Raw genomic sequence first — 18,331 nt, 5'->3', positions numbered from 1 at the left:
TGGGATTGACCTTGTGTTGATATTAACAACACTCAATCACTTTCTTTTCTTTCTTTCTTTTTCTTTTCTCTACTTCTAGTCAACACGGCAGAGTCCTACCCAAAGTATATCCCCAACTTTTATTATTCGTCTTAGTGAATGTGTTGTGCGTTTTCCTATTTTTTTTAAATAAAGAAAAAAAAGAAGACAGGACACGTTGTTGCTATGTTTCACTTTTTTCTGTCTTTGACCTGAAAGGTGAACCACATATCCTGTTATTCACGAGATTTGGATCCTCGCCGAGTCGTTCAGAGGTGACAACAATCTGGCCTGGAGTGGATTTGCGGAAGCGAGGAAGGTGAACAGAAACGAGAACAAAACAAGATTTAATAATTTTTGCAAAAAAAGGATTTATCGGGAAAGAAATTAAAAATGTATTGACATTGTTAAGGGCGTTGATCAGTTAAAAAATCTTTTAAACAAATCATTTCATTAACAGTCGGCGATTACATTACATGTCACACATTCGAGTGCGCGTGTTTCAATATCAAGCTTGCTTCTAAAATGGTACAAGCACGGTAGTTTTGGCAAAGACCAGTTGAAACTCTACAGCTCTAAGCTTCCGTTTTCTTTGAGAGAACCGGATGCATTTAATATCATGTATAATCTAAATACCGTCATCGGCTTACGTTTCAAACAAAGACAGCTCATCTACCTTTACATTGTTTGGAGTTTCTATTTATTCGGAAGACCGTGGAATGACGGTTCGAGACCGAAATTTGCACACTCATAAGCTAGCGTCCTCACGTACTTGGCGCTTTTCCCAAGTGCGGCACTCACTATCTTCTCACAAAACACTGCAGGTTCAAACAGTGTAATCCGCTTACTTTTAATCTACTTCCTTGATTTTCACCTTTGCACAGTTATGTCCAATTTAGGAAATTTAAGAAGAAACCATGGACAGGTATTACGACCTAGAGACTGCGTGAGACCCCGTGAGTCTTTGCTTCTTATACTCAATTAAAAGAGAACAATTGAACACTAGAGCATCAACAGCCTATAGGCCCTTGAGAACTCACATGTTGGCATTTTAAATTAAAAAAGGTAAGTCACTTATCACAGTATTAAGAGACACTCCTGACAAATTAGCTAAAAAGCAATACGTTTGCCAGGCAAAATGTTTTTGATATTTGGATCAATATTTTATTACTCCGCTATTAATTTTTTATCAGTGCTCATTCGTTGTGTTCGCAATATCATGTATAGGCTCAACAAAAACCGGGCTCGAAAGAGTAGAGGAAATCGAGCCAATATCACGCAGCTAACTACTCCTCATGGAAGGTACATGTTAATGTTAGTCATGTACAAGTACTCCATTGAGAGAATGGAAAAAAATCCCTTTTGTCATGCAGCTACGTTGTCCTTACTTCCGCCTTCCGCGTTCCACGATTCCATATCCTGGTCTCCACATTACACTGAACTGTCAGCATGCGGAAACCAAAGGGAAATGAGATACAGTATTCAACACAACAGTCTGAAAGGGCAAGCCCGTGCTATTTAAGAGAGACATCCTTTGAAAGAATCGATATCACTACACTCTTCAGCACGGAGAGAGCGAGTATTCCAGAGTGTAGGATTCACAATCAAAGATGAAAAGCTGTTTTAATGTCGCCTTTATCTCGGCTGTTTTCTTGATCCTGTGGGCGCCGGAAGGTAAGAATCGTGAATTTCTCATGCTACAATATTGGTATTTTTATACATTTATATATTTTGTGTTCAGTTCTGTTTTACGTACGCTGATTTCTGTTTCCGAATAGCTTTAGCAGGGAAGTTTCGTTAATCATTTTCATTCCATTAGTCAAGTCCTTAGTTTTTAGCTTTGTTAAAATATTTCGTATTTCAGTTTTGCGAGAAACAATTTATGGAACGATTCAATATTTCTATGTACACCGGAAGACTTTCCTTGGTATCTCCTTTTGACAACTGCGCGTGTATGGGTTTCCTGAGCGTGTCTCGTGTCGTCTCGCGTGTTTGTTTTTCTAACTATTATTTGAGGATCTTCTAAAGGACTATGCTAAAATTAACCGTCTCCTCTTTAAAAAACCTTTTACGGCACGGTTTCGAAACAAAATACTCAAATTTTGAAAACCCTATCAGTTTCACATTGAAATTGATATAGAAAACACTAAACAGTCTTGTACCAGCTTTACGAGTTGTCCGCTAACTTGAAAATTCCTGTGAGTCAGTGACTTCGACTACTTCGGGCAACCCTTCTTTCTTCTTGGTCTGTTGAGCGTGAAACGGAAAAAAGCGCTAGTTGAAGAATAAATCTAATGGATGCAACATATGAAAATACCCCAGGTTTAGTAGGTTTGGGCAAGTATTTTTTTTGCAGGCTGCAGGTTGAAAAATCGACTTTTGAGTTCGAGCGAGTCTACTAAAGAAGCGCGTGCGCAGTCTACACGAGGAGAATTTTTTTGGATGTGACCGACCTCCCCTATTGTGTCACACAAATGTGCACTACTCTGATAGTTTATCGAGCACTCCTCTAACGTAATTAACATGAGTAAAGAATTCTTAATTCAGAATGTGTCTTTTTTTCCAGGCTTTTCAATAAAATGCCACACATGTCATTCGGCGGTATCTTGGGATGACTGCATGAAGAACAGCAAAATTTTTGACTGTGAAGAGGCTTATGCTGGCATTCCTGCGACAGACCTAGTTTGCCTTACAGTGGTTCAATCAAAACTACGAACCTGGGATCAACAAGAATTTACGTATTCTAAATATTGCTCCCCTAAGGTATGATGCGTTAGGTAAAGGATATACTCTACTCTGCTCTGCTCTACTCCCAGTCCTCTACTCTACTCTACTCTACTCTACTCTACTCTACTCTACTCTACTCTACTCTACTCTACTCTACTCTACTCTACTCTACTCTACTCCACTCCACTCCACTCCACTCCACTCCACTCCACTCCACTCCACTCCACTCCACTCCACTCCACTCCACTCCCTCCCTCCCTCCCTCCCTCCCTCCCTCCCTCCACTCCACTCCCTCCACTCCTACTCTACTCTACTCTACTCCCTCCCTCCCTCCCTCCCTCCCTCCCTCCCTCCCTCCACTCCCTCCCTCCCTCCCTCCCTCCCTCCCTCCCTCCACTCCCTCCACTCCACTCCACTCCACTCTACTCTACTCTACTCTACTCTACTCTACTCTACTCTACTCTACTCTACTCTACTCTATCACACTCCACTTTACTACAGAGGGTGTTGACACACGTTATTAACCATATACCGTATCCCCCCACCCGTCTCAAGGTAGAGTGGTAAGTTAGCTTTTCAGGCATTTATTCGAGGTGTAATATGCTTTAGGTATGATGACAAAATGCATTCATGTCACAAATAATGATTAAAAACCCTTGTTTAATAAACACTTTGCTCGAATAAACTGCACCATTCCAATAAACGCCGGATCTACGGAGCCAAGTTTGGAATAAACGCCGGGGGCGTTTAATTGAGAAAATACGGAACCTGGCTTTTCGGCATTATTCAAGCTTTTTTGCTGTAATTTACAGGAAACGTGTGACAACGCAAAATGCAAGAAACAAATGCTCCAACGTGTGGATTATAATACAACCAAAGCTGTTTACTGTAACGTAAAATGCTGCCCAGAAGACCGTTGCAATGTTGAAAGGTTGGCCTTAGCTGAAGAATTTGGAGAATTTTCCAAAGCAGAAGCTCCGCTCAGCAGCTGTCTTTATGTGATGACTTTAGCTCTCGTTTGCTTTATCCTGGAAAACAATTGACTAAATTAAATTAAAAGGTTGCTCTTTGTTTCACTAGCCAATAGTTTTCTGGTTGGCACATTAATAACAATAGGTGACGTCAACGATATCTTTGCTATACAAGGATATGAATGCAATTTCGTCAGTCAACTACATGTATACATTTGTTGTTTAATATACAACTTAAACCGACATGTCCTCAAAGTTAGAAAAGAAAAATTTGTAAACTGTTTTCTTCGTTTGCAGGTGTTCGATCTTGTTAATATACCTTGACAAAAAAAGTAGCGCTCTGCAGTTTACGAGTAGTAATCAAATCAGCATCGTGTACTTTGACACCATTTTCGTTCCCAGAACCACCTAATCAACCGTTGTAAAATCCCTTTGTTGTAAGGAATTTTCATCAAACGCACCCATCCCCTGGGCATTTTTCGCACATTTTGTAGATTGTCGGTTTTTTACCCGACTGTGGGGGATGGGGCATTTGTCAGTTAAGGTGGCTGAATACAGTTTTTTCGTGGCTCAATGGCGCGCGCTACGATTTTTTGCTTGACGTCATTAGTGCTCGCGCAGGCTAAAATGGCGCTAGCAACTCTAAACATAAACGAATCAAAAGCCCTCTGGGCTTAGTGTCTCGTGTCACTTTTTAGAGTTTATTTAAAAAAGAGATCGCTTTTCACGTCTATTTATTGCTTGTAAAGTTGATCAGTTATATAACTCCAATAACAGCAGAAAAAGATGACAGACATTGCACTGTATTGCACTTTGGTTCACTAAGCATACATTCTACTGTATACTTATACTATGACTTCCATGTGCTTTCTTCACGCTATATGAGATATCGCTTTGGGTGTTTATTCGTGAACGCTTAGCCTGTTAAGTGATAATGACATGCGAGTGGTGATGATTTTGTTAATTCTTATAACCTCTTCTCCTGATTTAGTATTGATATTGTGAGGAGAAATTTGGTTTTGGTCACTCTTGAGCCGGTCTTAATGTTTTTGTAACGCCAAAGCTACAACGCAGCGGCTGAAGAACGTGTAAATTACAGTCATTTTCTTCGCTATTTAAATCTACTGAATGAAATATTCTGCTAGGTTCTGCTTAATAGAAAACATTCGATCTTGCTTGGCACGTGATTCCGCGCGAACGTACGCAATGTAGTAGTGTTTAACTCGCACAAATCTCACTTTTAAAGAGAGACTTTAACTTCTACACAGAGCTTACTATGCTGTACCATAACTTGTCATAACTTTAAAATGGTTGAGTATTCAATCGACTAACGATTCAAACGATTCAAACCTTTTGTTCAAACGACATGTGTTATGTGTGCAAGATTAACTTTGACATTCAATCCCGACCAACTAATTGCTTAGATTACAATCCCTCTTTAACCCCGATACAATCTGTTGCCGCGGCTAAATTTAAAAAAAGTTGTCTACACAAAGATAAGAACAATGCTTACCGATCGAACAACTGATATTTACATCGTCCTCTCTTTCAGCAACATTTTTACCATATCTGCTATATTCCACGACTGTAATCTCTATAAATACAGTTGTTACAGTAAATATCCTGTTGAAACATCCACCATTTTCCTACGCTTGGTAAACAGAAATGATTTTCAACTACTTTCCAAAACTCTCAAGATAAAATAATAGATATCAAATGAAAGCACGCTATTCTTTAAATTGGCAACGTGAAGCTGCAGTTATTCTGATACATCTCACAATTGCACAAATTAAAACTTTACAAGCGACCACAAGACAAGACACTCCAAAGAGATTTTAGAGCTTCATGTTAAAAACTGCTTTTCTCGCTCAATTTAAGTTGCGGTATACTAGCGTTATATGCACAACAACGACAACGAAAAATTTACAGGCAGGTCCATCTAATGACATCTTGTTAATTATTAGACACTTCTGCTTTTCAGATCCGTTCTAAAACTCATCAATATAATTTCTCTCTTTCGGTTAGTACATTGTATTATGCGCTTGTAATAACCTGGTGTATTTCATTCTTCTTCTACGCGTTTTCTGCTTGAGTTACAATTAATTTCATTGATTTTCAGTACAATCTTGTCGGCAAAGGTTAGAATGTTATTTTAAGAACGTAAAACTTGTCTGTATTTTTCTTGATAACTGCTGGCTGCAGCCCAAATATATCCAAAATTGAAAAGCGTACAGCTAATTTAAAGAAAAAAATGCGTCACATCTACGTGTATTCCTCTTAAGAGCTTCATTCATGCACTGAAAAGGCTGTTGTTGTCGTCTAAAAAAGTTGTGTCCATTGTAGCGTGGAATTCACAGCAGGATATATGAAGCTACATGTAGTGCCTCTTGACTCAGGTCAATCTTCGGGTCAAAAAAATAAAAAAGCAATGTATGTTTTGCGCTTTAGATTGACATTTCTGCTCTTCAATCCTAAGAAAACTCATCAAATATAATTTCCCTCTTTCGGTCATACATTGAGTTCTACCTTTACCTCAGAGCCGAGTGTAAACGAGGCTTTGCAAATCGAAAGTGTAAATGTTTCTCTCGATGAATCAGAACCGCCTGAAAAAAGAAAGGCAAAAAAGTACGACTCCAGACTGGCAGAGTTCTTTAATTGAAATGTGACGCGGGTCAAATGTGGGAAAAAGTATGGAACAGCACAACGCTAGATTTGAACAAACAAACGCCACAGTTGACATTTTTAAAGATTTGGCATCAAAATAATTGTCTTTATCTAATCGTTTATCTTCTGTTATTAAATTGTTGTTATTCATGCCACAAAGTAGCCTCGCGAACGCAGACGTATTTCCGCCTGTCGTTTCTCTCCGCCGAAAAATATTTTTCGGCGGAGAGAAACGACAGGCGGAAATACGTCTGCGTTCGCAGGCTAGCCACAAAGGTCACCCCTTTCAATACAAAGTTGTGCAAAAGTCACGTAGCAATCATAGTCTTTTTTACAGTCTGTTTTTAGGATGCTCGTTTTTTGTTCAACCTTTTTCAACGCAATTCTCCAACGAACTTTCAACATGCCAAATGCTCGTTCCACTACAGATCGTAGCGCACCGAACTTTAGGTTTTAAACTTTCGCTGCTCCTGAGTCAGGCGTCCTCTGTCCGGGTAGGGTTTCACTAGCCAGTTCGTTAGCGGATAGGCACTGTTGCCAGCTAAAAGGGGCCTTATTTCTGTTCCATTTTTATTGCCTGTTAGACCACTTAAAATTTGCTCGTTTGCTGCAAGTTCAGAAAAAAACGTCATCTCTTTTTTATAGCGTGCCTGTATTTTTACATAATGAGCCCTTTACAATAAATACTCCTAACTTACTGTTTGATTGCGACCTTTGTAAAGAAACAATTATTCTTTGATAACATTTGTTTTGTGATCGGATGCCGCCGGAATTTCATAACATGGCGGGAAAATTCCGCGGCCTCACAAAGCAAATGTTGACATGGCGGGAAAAATATTGACATGGCGGGAAAAATATTGACATGGCGGGAAAATATCCCCCTGTACAATTATCTCGTGTCGTCATGACAACGTCGTCATGACGACACGAGACAAAAAGAGTTCCATCTGTTTTACCGCGCTTTACCAAATTTGTCTTGAAATCTGGGACGGAAAACAATACGACAAAAAAGGTAGATAAACAACCGACAGAGAAGTTCTAATTCTGTCTTTAATTATCGCTCGCGACGCATGGCGTCAGATTAGCGCGCGCTCGCACGCGCACTTTTATTCGCTTCGGAGGTCGTAAAAGCCAGATTTTGACCCAGATTTTCTCGAAAACCTACCGTACAACCTATTATGAAACTTTCACAATGATATTTAAGGGGTGAACCACGTCCACAGCCAAAATTTTGAAAAAATCTGTAAGACAGATTTTGAGCTAGTTTATAAATCGGCAAAATATCACATTTTGCGAAAAATCTGTCTTACAAATTTTTATATTATTTTGTATGAATGAGTCAAAGTCAAAGCCGATTTCTTATTTCTGAAATTTTGAGGTAGGGTCGTACGGGTAGATTTTGAGAAAAACGCCGTTTAAACTACTAGTGCCAGTCCCCTCTTAAGCACTCGGCCGTTCATTTAAGCTGTTTATTAGCATTTTTATTTTCCAAATATCGCATTAGATGGTTTTAGGATGTAATAAACAGTGATAAGAGAAAGACAAAACTTTTCTGGAGATTGTACGAGAGAATTTAAGGTTGGACTGATTTTCCCTCTCAAAACGGATTAACACTACAGATAAAAGGACACAGATTTGATCCCTCCGGGGCTATCTCATTCTCCACAAACTAATATTACACAAATTATATTTGTCTTCTACATGCAAGAAGACCGCTAGAAAAATTAAACAATGGCGGATGACAGTTGCACTTCAGTTTCACTTTGAAACACAATCGACGAATTTCGTGGTAAAGCCTGGTTTTCACTAGCGACGCAAGCACAAGCGGAATCACGCGAAAAGGACAAATTTTGATCCTTGTGCTTGTGCTTGCGGCAAGCACAAGCAGAAGCATCGAAATGCAATGCGCTGGTGCTTTTGCTTGCGTCGAAGCCGTTTTCACGGTAAATTAAGAGCGGTTAACCTTGCGCTTGTGCTTGCGTCGCTAGTGAAAACCAGGCTTAAGAGTCTTGCATCTTTGGCCATCTGTGGCTGAGGCAGAAGAAGAAACTTGTTCATTATGCATCAAAACATTACAGACTTAACACTGAACGTTATGTCGTTGAAGTTACGATTTTCTAGGTAAGAGAAAACCTTGTAAATCGATTGTAAATTTCTGTAGTTTTTATTAAATGTTAGTTGAAAGTTATTAAAGGTGTCTTTAAGTGATTGAGCCGTCGTATAAAACGGTTAGAAATCTTTCTTTTGCAATTTTAGCTAAAAACCAAAAAAAATTATAAATAAAGAAAGTAAAGATAAAAAAGGCAACTTTGTGATAAATGCTGAGTGAGCAACGTGTGGACAACCTTGCATTTTTGTTGCGTTTTACCATAATGCATGGTTCAATTTGACAAGTCCGGCCCTTAGCGTATGGGGAATTGTTTGAATTGGTCTTGTCCCGGGGCGCGGAAAGTCGAAAATAACTTTTCGTTCTTCATGTGACATGCTTCACTTTTCGGTTGACATGTTGTACGTTTAAAATAAATTAATATTTGTTTGTTATTATTATTTGCAGGCAACGATATGTATTTCCCTTTACTCCCCTTGCCTTTTTTCAGCCGTTTTTTATGTGCAGGAATACTTTTTGGAAATAATTAGCGTAGAGCCTCCACCCCTCCCCCTCAAAAAAATAATGGTCCGTCCCTTATAAGACCTTGTATTTGATTGGTGCTTCTTCTTAATGGTAATACAAGAGCGTCTCTGATTGGGTAACTGATAGATTATATAAGCACCGGCCACGCGGTTCGTGTTGTGTGACACAGTGAAGACTTGCTACGAAGCTACAAACGGAGAAGAGGCTTGAAATAAAAGTCCACTTCTCAACAACGCTTTGTTGGCTTTGGGGAAAGTCCCCGGACCTGAGGCAGAAAGTGTCCGTCGTGAAGAAGTACGTCCTTCCGAAGTCATGAAACACGGGCGAAGAAGCTTCATCGCAGAGCCGGACAATAGGACGAGAAGGACATTTTGTCGAAGCAAAGTTATGCAAGATGACATCAGTGGCCGATGTTCAACTCAACGGGGCTTACTCTCACTGTGTCCCACCATTTTTTAAATCTGAGAAAGTCAATGGTCAACATGTGAGAACTTGAAATAGAGATATGCGCTTTTTCGGAGTTTTTTAGTCGAAGCAGTTTTGCTCTGAGGTCGTCACGTGTTTATAATATGGCGGCGAGTCCATTGCACCGAAAGCGTTTGTTTCTTTGCTCGCCTTGTTATTTGAGAAAGTATACACCGAACTGATCACCGGTGAATTTAGTTTTTAATTTTTGTGGACCGTTAAAAACTCAAACAGGTATCTGTTTAAACATGGAATTGCGCTATTTGCGTCGCCGTCACCCACGTGCACTTTGAGGCCTTCTCCTTTTCGAAGATTTTAGAAGACGGAGACCCAGACGTGAATTTTCATGGTTGTTATGAAACAATACGGGGTTTGTACCCTTTCTTGAATGAAAATTTCAAGGGCATATTTTTTAACGGGTACATGCCCTAATTTCTCAAGCCAGTTTCTGTTTTCTCTTCGGACGTCTGGGAAATCAGGATTCAATTGTGTTAGCTTGCAATCAAGGATAAAAGCCCAGGGGGGGGGGGGGTACTCCGGCTTGTCAATGACGGGGATGATCGAATGGAGGCAAAACTCCGGACCCAAAAAAATCCCTAAGTCTTCTGAGTTACCCAAAAAAATCCCTGGACCAAAAATAACCCTCCAAAAAATCCCTTATCAAATTACCCCTAAATATCCAGGAAGGGAAATGATATATTAAACACAAAGAAAACCATAAAAAAAATTGTAACGCTCGTGTTTGTTTATTCATCATATTATAAATAAGCCAAGGCCGCGCTAAGGCACTTTAGTTCGTTTTTAATACCCCAAAAAATCCCCTATTTTAAATCAAGTCACCAAAAAAAAATACTTGCCAAATTTTCCAACCCAAAAAAATCCCGGAATCAAAAATTTCAAACCCAAAAAAATCCTTCGATCATCCCCGTCATTTACAAGCCGGAGTACCCCCCTGGGGATAAAAGGAGCAAAATGTTTCGTTAATTCTCCCTCCACCCTTCTCAGCAAATACTTACTCCAACAATAAGCATGGACAGTTTGGCCCTGCTTGTTTCATTGGTCGCATGCTTACAAAGACCATTCAATACCCCTATATTTCACGTACAGGCATTAAAGCTTGGTTTGCATTTAGTGCATTCAACATAAAATCAAACACAAGAAAGCAGAACTTTCCTTCTTGAGCTTGTCGTTATGCTTGCAGATCATGTTGCCTATGTAAATTGGCACAATGCTAACACAAATAGACCTTTATCAAGCCTCTTAGAAGCCTCTAAAGGCTACTTTGCACATGGCACAAACAAATTAGAACAAGACTTATGTAAATGTAAGGCACTGCACCTGTTTATGTTGCTTGTAAGATGTGCTTATGCTTATTGCACATTCTTCGCCACTGCGCTCGTGCTATTTTATGCTTGGGGTTTTATACATCAAATTTATTTCACTTTTTTAAAATACTACAAAAAGCCTTAATTTAAGGTAGCAAAACAAAAGCAATATTTAAATAGACAGATTTAGTCCCAATGAATTACTTTTGGGAGTAACAACACTTTGAAAGGTGCACTTTGTACGACCATGCACCATTGACTATGCATAAAATATGGTGGTCGCATTAATTTAAAATTGTCACGTCAAAACTAAATATTCAGGCACAGTTGTAAGATTGACGTCAGCTGTTACTTGAGACTGTCAGAGTTCTGTTTTCGCTGATTCCTGTTTTGCTCCAGCTCCTGGAAACTGTTGATTATCGAACTCAACCAGTTTGCAGTCTGGCTGAGTAATTAAGAAATCTTTAACATCCCACGCATGGCTACCATCCTTTAGCATAAACAAAGCACGGTCATCAGCCACAAGGTACCTGGTAGGTGACAGTGAAAGAAAAGGTTAAATCAGTTGTGAGCCAAGCTAGCTGTTTGCTTGTTTCTATAATAAGCCCTGGATGGAATTCGGGAAGTGACAACATTCAAATAGACTTAACCAGTTGTGGATCTAGAGGATCCACAACAAACAGGGATGGGAAGGGGGAAGAGTGAGGGAAGGGGGCAGTGGAGGGGTGGGTGAAGTGAAGATAGACCCTTTGCATGTCTAGATTAAACAAGTTAGCTTGAAGCTATGTGCATAATCACTATAATCACACATTAACATGTACATGTGTAAAGGTATCTGAGTTTTTTTTGGCGTCAAATTTGTCAACAGGGGGGGGGGCTGCCTTAACCATAGATCTACCAAAAAAATATTGAGCATCACTTTCCTATCTATGGTCTCACTTATTAGTCACCATACGAGGTGGATCTTGAGGCCTCTCATACAGTACAAGATTGCTGATCCTTCTTAGTCATTCTGTTTCAGAATTGCAGCATGCATGTTGTTGCATGCAACAATTTTAGTGGTGAACATGCATTTGTGTGTGTGTCTGTACATGAATCCCATGCGCTTTGTCACCAATGAGTAGTAAAAAGTGCATGTTGTAGTGTTTGTTTTATAATACTACCCGGTACCAGTAATCACAAATTATATACAATATACTTTTAATTTACACGACCCCACAAGCTTGTCAGCTTTTAACTACATCGCAACTTACTTACCTACTTACTTACTTACTTAATTTGTTATTTATTTACATGTGTTATGAAGTTCACCTTTCAATTTGAAACTGTGCATTAAAGAGACTTGACTGCCATCTTGCGGTAATCTGCTCTGTGTCTTTCCTGCTTGGTGTACCAGCTACTGATACAAACAGCATGACAACTTTCCCCTTCTTAGATTGTTTCAATAAAGCCATGGGGTCACCTTTGAACTGCAGTGGATCAAAGCCACCTCCTGACGGGGGAGGTTTGCGAGGGTCATGGTCATCATAACGATCCTCTTCGTCAATATCATCATCGTTTTCCTGCAGAAAATGGGAAAAAATGCAGTTGTAAGATTATAATGAAGATAAATTGTTCAACAATGACACAAGCATGGGACAAGGAAAAAAATCTGGGTCCCTGATGCCAATCAACATTGCTGATCTTAGCAGTATGCAGGATGCGTGTCACATATCAACCGAGTAAATGGTCAAGTTCACCAGGAATCTCTCGTAGCTCAGTTGGTTAGAGTGTCCAATCGGTATCTGGGAGGCCATGGATTTGATTCCTGTCGGAGACTCAGTTTTTTCTTTGTCCCATGCTCGTGTCATTGTTGAACAACTCATCTTTATTATTTATCACTGAGCTTACAATTTACCATTTGTATGATTAAAGTGGTCATGCACCCAGTTGTATGTTAACTACAATGGTTTTCTAATGAGATCAAACAATACTCAGCAATACTATACAGTCCACAGGCGGCCCAAGCTCACAATAAGAGGAGTTTATACAGTAATTCATATGTTAATTGTATGCAAAAACGTGACTCTCGCCTTGCACCATATGGAGGTGTTGTGTTACGGCGGGTTGCACTTATGTTTATGTAAAGCCAAGCTCCGATGATGAGATTTTACTCTAATTTAAAATTACCCAGAAATATGTTGCAATTTTTAAATAAAAATCAATTTTTCCTATCGCGCCGTCTTATTTGATGTAAACAGACAATTAGCCGATTTATTTGTGCGGTAAGCCTGACATGTCGTGCGCGATAAGGGCTCCGCACGCGAGCGGTGTTTTGTTACATGATGACTCCGTTGGGTCGAATGTAAATTTCAAAAATATAAGGATTTGTATGGAACGAAACGAAGGTGGTTAGCAAGCCAAATATGTTGGAAAATTTTTCAATAAAAATGACTTACCTTGCCTCTACGACGCTGTTGGTGAAGTTTGCGTCCTCCTGGGCAGTTGTTGGCGATTTAATGCCATTTCAGCCGATTTTTTTTTCGCGCTGTCTGGTAGAGAGGGGACAGCGCGAAAAAAAAAATCGGCTGAAATGGCATTAAATCGCCAACGAACTGCCCAGGGAGGACGCAAACTTCACCAACAGCGTCGTAGAGGCAAGGTAAGTCATTTTTATTGAAAAATTTTCCAACATATTTGGCTTGCTAACCACCTTCGTTTCGTTCCATACAAATCCTTATATTTTTGAAATTTACATTCGACCCAACGGACAACGGTCATCATGTAACAAAACACCGCTCGCGTGCGGAGCCCTTAGCCTTATCGCGCACGAACATGTCAGGCTTACCGCACAAATAAATCGGCCAATTGTCTGTTTACATCAAATAAGACGGCGCGATAGGAAAAATTGATTTTTATTTAAAAATTGCAACATATTTCTGGGTAATTTTAAATTAGAGTAAAATCTCATCATCGAGAGCTTGGCTTTTACATAAACATAAGTGCAACCCGCCGTAACACAACACCTCCATATGGTGCAAGGCGAGAGTCACGTTTTTGCATACAATTAACATATGAATTACTGTATAAACTCCTCTTATTGTGAGCTTGGGCCGCCTGTGTACAGTCGAAGCTCTCTAAACGGACACTCTCGTAAGCGGACAGCTCTACTAACGGCCGCCTTGTTTGAAACCCCGTTTTAACTCCCATACAAACTCTGTATTTTTACATTCTCGTAAGCGGACATTCCCGTAAGCGGTCGCGGACACTTTCACAGATTACGACTTAGACTTTTTCTTCGTTTCTAGGCTCCCGTAAGCGGACACTCCAAAGAAAATCCTATAAAAAACCTCTGTATCTTGTTTTTATCAATCAACTTCACATCGCCGTTCGTCACAATGATTTTACAGTCATTACAGTACCATATTTCAGTGTTTGTTTTGTCGTCATCGACGTCCGTCCGGTTATTGGTGTCTGGGCAAGCTCCCGTAAACGGCCATCTATCCCCTGCACCTCTAGTGGCCGCTTACGAGAACCATTCTCGTAAGCGGCCAGCTCCAGTTACGGACACTTTTTTCGCGTCCCGAGGGTGTCCGCTTACGAGAGCTTCGACTGTAATTATAAAAAAAAATTAATCTAGCATGACTAGAAATCCCAACTGCCAAACCGAAACGATATTAAAATATTGAAATCGCAATTGCAATTTTTCGTTTTACCAAGCTTCACATATACATGTAACACTACCAACCAACATTTTTGTTTATTAGTTGATTTAATAGTTAATTATAAGCTTATTTATATTAGTTCCTTCGATGTTGACAAATCGATTTTCTGTACTTATTTCGTGAGGAAAAATACTCTGATCACTATAAAGAATAAAAAAACATCAAAGAGAAAAAAATCTTTCAAAGGTAACAACATATCAACATCAAGCAATTATCAACAAGTGTGCATGCTATAACATACGCGTGCTTACCTCCCATTGGTCGAGTAACTTGTGCAGATCTGCTTCGGTGTAATCCATGATATTTTTGCCTATTTTGCTGCTCTTTTCCTTTTTCTTCTTTGGATCCGGTTCCTTGTCCTTCCCAAGACAACTGTCTTGTACAAGAACGATAAAGAATAATGTCCAAAAGAGTAAACTAAACTTCAAATACTTTGCAGCCATCGCGAGCTCCAGGAAGCCAAAAAGAAATGATGACAAGAAAGATCGCGGGCTCATACGCGAAACGTCCGGGATGACCGCGGACGTGAACGGAGTTCTGTTGCTTTGAAACTACGTTAATGTCGTTTATACTAGATAAATTGTTAGGCTCCATAAAATAGCGATATTCATATTGGGCTCTTTTATAAAGCCTGTCCAAATTTTCCTGCGTTTTACAATTTTCCTCCGTTTTTTGCCGCCGAAGTTCGTGCGACAGTTCGCGCGCGCCATATTGGATTTCCAAACCGGAAGTTTGCATATGGAATCATGGGATAGACTTCTCGATTTGGAAATGAACGAATCCTTGCAAGACAACATACATCAGCTGAATCAAACATGCGATGGAAGCCGCTAAACCAAAGAGAAAACACAAGAAAAAGACTAAAGATACTGCCTCGAGATCTGCAGAAAGGCACGAAGAACTACAGGACTCAAAAGGTTTGAGTTATTGCACTAGAGCTTTGCTGTGTTGTGAAAACAACATTCGCGGCCGCAGATAGAAATTGATGATGTGATTTCTAATTTAAGCTCATGAAGTTTGCTGTTTTCATGATTTGACAGAAAATGCCCCTAGTCCTGTTCCTGAGACCGAATCAAGCAAAACTGCAGAAACAAGTGAAAATGCTTCTGTAACTGAGCCCGTAGCAGAAGATTCAGCAAAATCTGACTTGCCTTCCACCTCTGGACTTTCTGAAAGACACGAGCTTGCTGAAGACACGACGACAAGAGATAGCAATGCCTCAAATAAGGATGAAGCGGAAAATATACCTCAGGGTCTGTCGGAACAGGAAAATGAACAGTCTTTTCATTCACAGAAGGAAACGAATGTGGATAAAAACGCCAAGGAATCGGAAAAATTGGACAGTGAGGCTACTGGACATGTAGACACTTCAGACAATTTAAATACAGTAGAACCTGATTCTACAACATCAATAACACAGGACCGAAATGATAATGGGACTGAAGCTCAGAGTGACTCAACTAAACCTGAAATTTCACCAGTGGCTGAATCTCAAGCCATTAGTGAAAGTGAGGCCTTGGCTGCCAAACAGGACAAACCAGTTACGAGCCATGAAACTCCTGAGGAATCACATAAGACAGAAGAGAGTAGCACTACTGAAAATTCAAAGTTGCGCAGTTCAGGAGAGAGTACTGTAGATGAAAAGGTTGAAAATTTATCATCACAAGGTGCTACCGTCGAGACACCTATAATCGATGAGAATAGTAGAACTTCACATATGTATCCCAATTTGGAATCTGTAGCCAGGGAATCAGGTATTTCTAGGGCAGTCCCTGGTTATTCCAAGTTTGGATAATGCTGACCACTGGATAAATTAATATCTTGGGGATAAGTGTTAATAAAACTGACTGAGCTAGGATATTAATTTACCTGATGGATAAGTGTTATCCACCTTGGCTTAACCAGGTTGACCTGGGTTTGTATAATTTAACAAGAAGGCTTGCAAGGGAAAACTCTTACTGGATTGTATAGTCGAGTTGACTTTATGCATGGAAAGCAAAAGTGAGTAAAACAATGTTACAAAGTAAGTGGCAAGAGCTGCTTGCAAAACAATTCTGAGCTCTCCCAACATGAGTTGAACCACTGACCTTCTGCACACTGGTTGAACACTCTGCCACTGAGCTCAGGAGTTGCTTGTGTGGAACATTGATTGACATCTTTTCTAACATTATACTATTATTTCCATCCTCACATATTAGCAGTACAAAGAAAGGTTGTCAGTTATATATGTTGGAGTACTGTATGCTGAGCTCCCATGAGTCCCCTGTAACTCAGCGGTAGTGTCCACCTGGTGTGTGGGAGGTCATAGATCAACGCCTGTTGGTGAACTGGGAAATGTCTTTCTGAATCATTTGTATGACTGACTGAAATCTTAAAATCTTTTTCACTTGTAAGTCAGTAATGGCACAACAGTTGGCGAGTCTCTACTTTAGTACTTTCTAGTAATTGCCTACTTACATGCCAAGTATTGACTTATGAGGGGGGCTTATAGGGGGTATGATAACCGCAAAACCATACAGAAAAACTTACAAAAACCGCAATACTGCATCAAATTTAGCCAAACATTTGTACAAATAGCAAACCGTCTAGTCTAGGAAACCTTAGTACCATAGGATAAGATAAATAATTCTGCAAAACCGCACCAAAATAATGCAAAACTGTACAGGTAATACCGCAGACCTTTACGCCCCCCTCACTTTTCTATAGTCCTGTGTTTTTACTAGAATTGCTGTAGGGTGAAGTTAGGTAATATTCAATTTTATCTTCAATAATAATATTGTCATTGACACACCAATAATATCTGGGGGACTTGTTTGTAAATCAAGTGATACTAACAACATGTACCAACTTAAACAAAACACTCCTTTGGTATACTGCTAGGGAAAATTATGTAACCTCACTACCTTGAGATCAAGAGGAATGCTATTTATATGACTTGTATTATATTTAACAATTATTCCACGAGCGCGCGTTGGATATGAGATGGTAGATAGCCAACGAGGCGTGAAGCGCCGAGTTGGCTATAACGATCTCATATCCAACAAGCCCGAGTGGAATAATTGTTTTATTAAAAACGCCCAAAGAATTGCAATATATGAGCTCCCCAGCTGTTTTCGTTGTCACGTATCGGCTACCATATTTGTGGTCATATTTGTGGTAAATGTGCTCATATACCATTGCCTGTTAACCAATCAAAACTCTGGAATTGCAGTATACCATTGCTAGTTTTTAATAATATGTGTTATTTTCTTGATGGCCAGTATCAAGCATAACGAGGTACAGAATGACTTTGGAAGCGTTCAGTGAGGACCATTTAAAAACTCTTTACTTCAATCCACTGCTTGAACAGATGGAAAGCTTTGTGGAGCATTTTATCAAGGTACGAGTCAACAAGTCAACAACTATTTAAATCTCCTGAAGTGAAAACCAAACCTTCTGGGATAAGAAGAACATCTTATTGGGGTACCTGTACCTGTACTGTAGTTTGGGTTACCTGTGTATGGTATGGTACCCAAATTCCAGACTAAGTCCAGTATTTTGGGCAGCCATATTATGGTAGTAAGCTTGTTTTTCTGGGTTTATAAATTTATGAGTGTATTACAACATATATACTGTATGTATGAAATGAGTGCTATATACAGGTTCAACTCGTCTCTAGATATTTTTGATCTTTTGTATTGGTAAATGACTTTGTTGCACATAAAACTATGTTTACCATATTTTATCTGCAGATAAGCAAACAGGATGATCATGAGTTCTATGAGCTTGTTAATACTTATTTTAGAGGACGAAATACTCTGGCAATGGCTGTAAAGGAATATGAGG

General features: G+C 39.6%; 3 protein-coding genes across 3 annotated transcripts in view; 2 read left to right on the top strand and 1 right to left on the bottom strand.

The window, feature by feature from the left end:
- Positions 1-1,325: 1,325 nt before the first annotated feature.
- LOC144644600 (uncharacterized) lies at positions 1,326-3,814 on the top strand. Its single transcript, XM_078504121.1, has 3 exons — positions 1,326-1,692; positions 2,585-2,781; positions 3,558-3,814. The coding sequence occupies exons 1-3, from the start codon at positions 1,629-1,631 to the stop codon at positions 3,786-3,788; spliced, it is 492 nt and encodes a 163-aa protein (XP_078360247.1). The 5' UTR covers positions 1,326-1,628; the 3' UTR covers positions 3,789-3,814.
- A 6,876-nt stretch (positions 3,815-10,690) lies between these two features.
- On the bottom strand, positions 10,691-14,994 carry LOC144644599 (LDLR chaperone boca-like). Its single transcript, XM_078504120.1, has 3 exons — positions 14,758-14,994; positions 12,114-12,364; positions 10,691-11,332 (listed from the first exon to the last, which is right to left on the bottom strand). The coding sequence occupies exons 1-3, from the start codon at positions 14,947-14,949 to the stop codon at positions 11,164-11,166; spliced, it is 612 nt and encodes a 203-aa protein (XP_078360246.1). The 5' UTR covers positions 14,950-14,994; the 3' UTR covers positions 10,691-11,163.
- Positions 14,995-15,161: 167 nt separating this feature from the next.
- The window catches only part of LOC144644597 (ectopic P granules protein 5 homolog), a 51,963-nt gene continuing 48,793 nt past the window's right edge, over positions 15,162-18,331 (top strand). Inside the window, exons 1-4 of the mRNA XM_078504118.1 lie at positions 15,162-15,423; positions 15,547-16,260; positions 17,767-17,885; positions 18,238-18,330. Coding sequence (XP_078360244.1) covers positions 15,327-15,423; positions 15,547-16,260; positions 17,767-17,885; positions 18,238-18,330 — 1,023 coding nt within the window. The 5' untranslated portion in view covers positions 15,162-15,326. The remainder of the gene's footprint in view (positions 15,424-15,546; positions 16,261-17,766; positions 17,886-18,237; position 18,331) is intronic.

This window comes from Oculina patagonica, chromosome 2 (genome assembly GCF_052425735.1).
Source record: "Oculina patagonica isolate OP01 chromosome 2, crgOcupat, whole genome shotgun sequence".
Classification (NCBI taxonomy): Eukaryota; Metazoa; Cnidaria; class Anthozoa; order Scleractinia; family Oculinidae; genus Oculina; species Oculina patagonica.
This window is presented reverse-complemented; position numbering and strand designations above follow the sequence as displayed.

Excerpts from the sequence above, each read along its gene's own strand:
- LOC144644600 (XM_078504121.1), top strand. The coding sequence starts at position 1,629 with ATGAAAAGCTGTTTTAATGTCGCCTTTATCTCGGCTGTTTTCTTGATC. Across the intron at positions 1,693-2,584 it reads GATCCTGTGGGCGCCGGAAG|GCTTTTCAATAAAATGCCAC; the intron begins GTAAGAATCGTG and ends CTTTTTTTCCAG. Across the intron at positions 2,782-3,557 it reads CTAAATATTGCTCCCCTAAG|GAAACGTGTGACAACGCAAA; the intron begins GTATGATGCGTT and ends TGTAATTTACAG.
- LOC144644599 (XM_078504120.1), bottom strand. The coding sequence starts at position 14,949 with ATGGCTGCAAAGTATTTGAAGTTTAGTTTACTCTTTTGGACATTATTC. Across the intron at positions 12,365-14,757 it reads AGTTACTCGACCAATGGGAG|GAAAACGATGATGATATTGA; the intron begins GTAAGCACGCGT and ends CATTTTCTGCAG. Across the intron at positions 11,333-12,113 it reads GCACAGTTTCAAATTGAAAG|GTACCTTGTGGCTGATGACC; the intron begins GTGAACTTCATA and ends GTCACCTACCAG.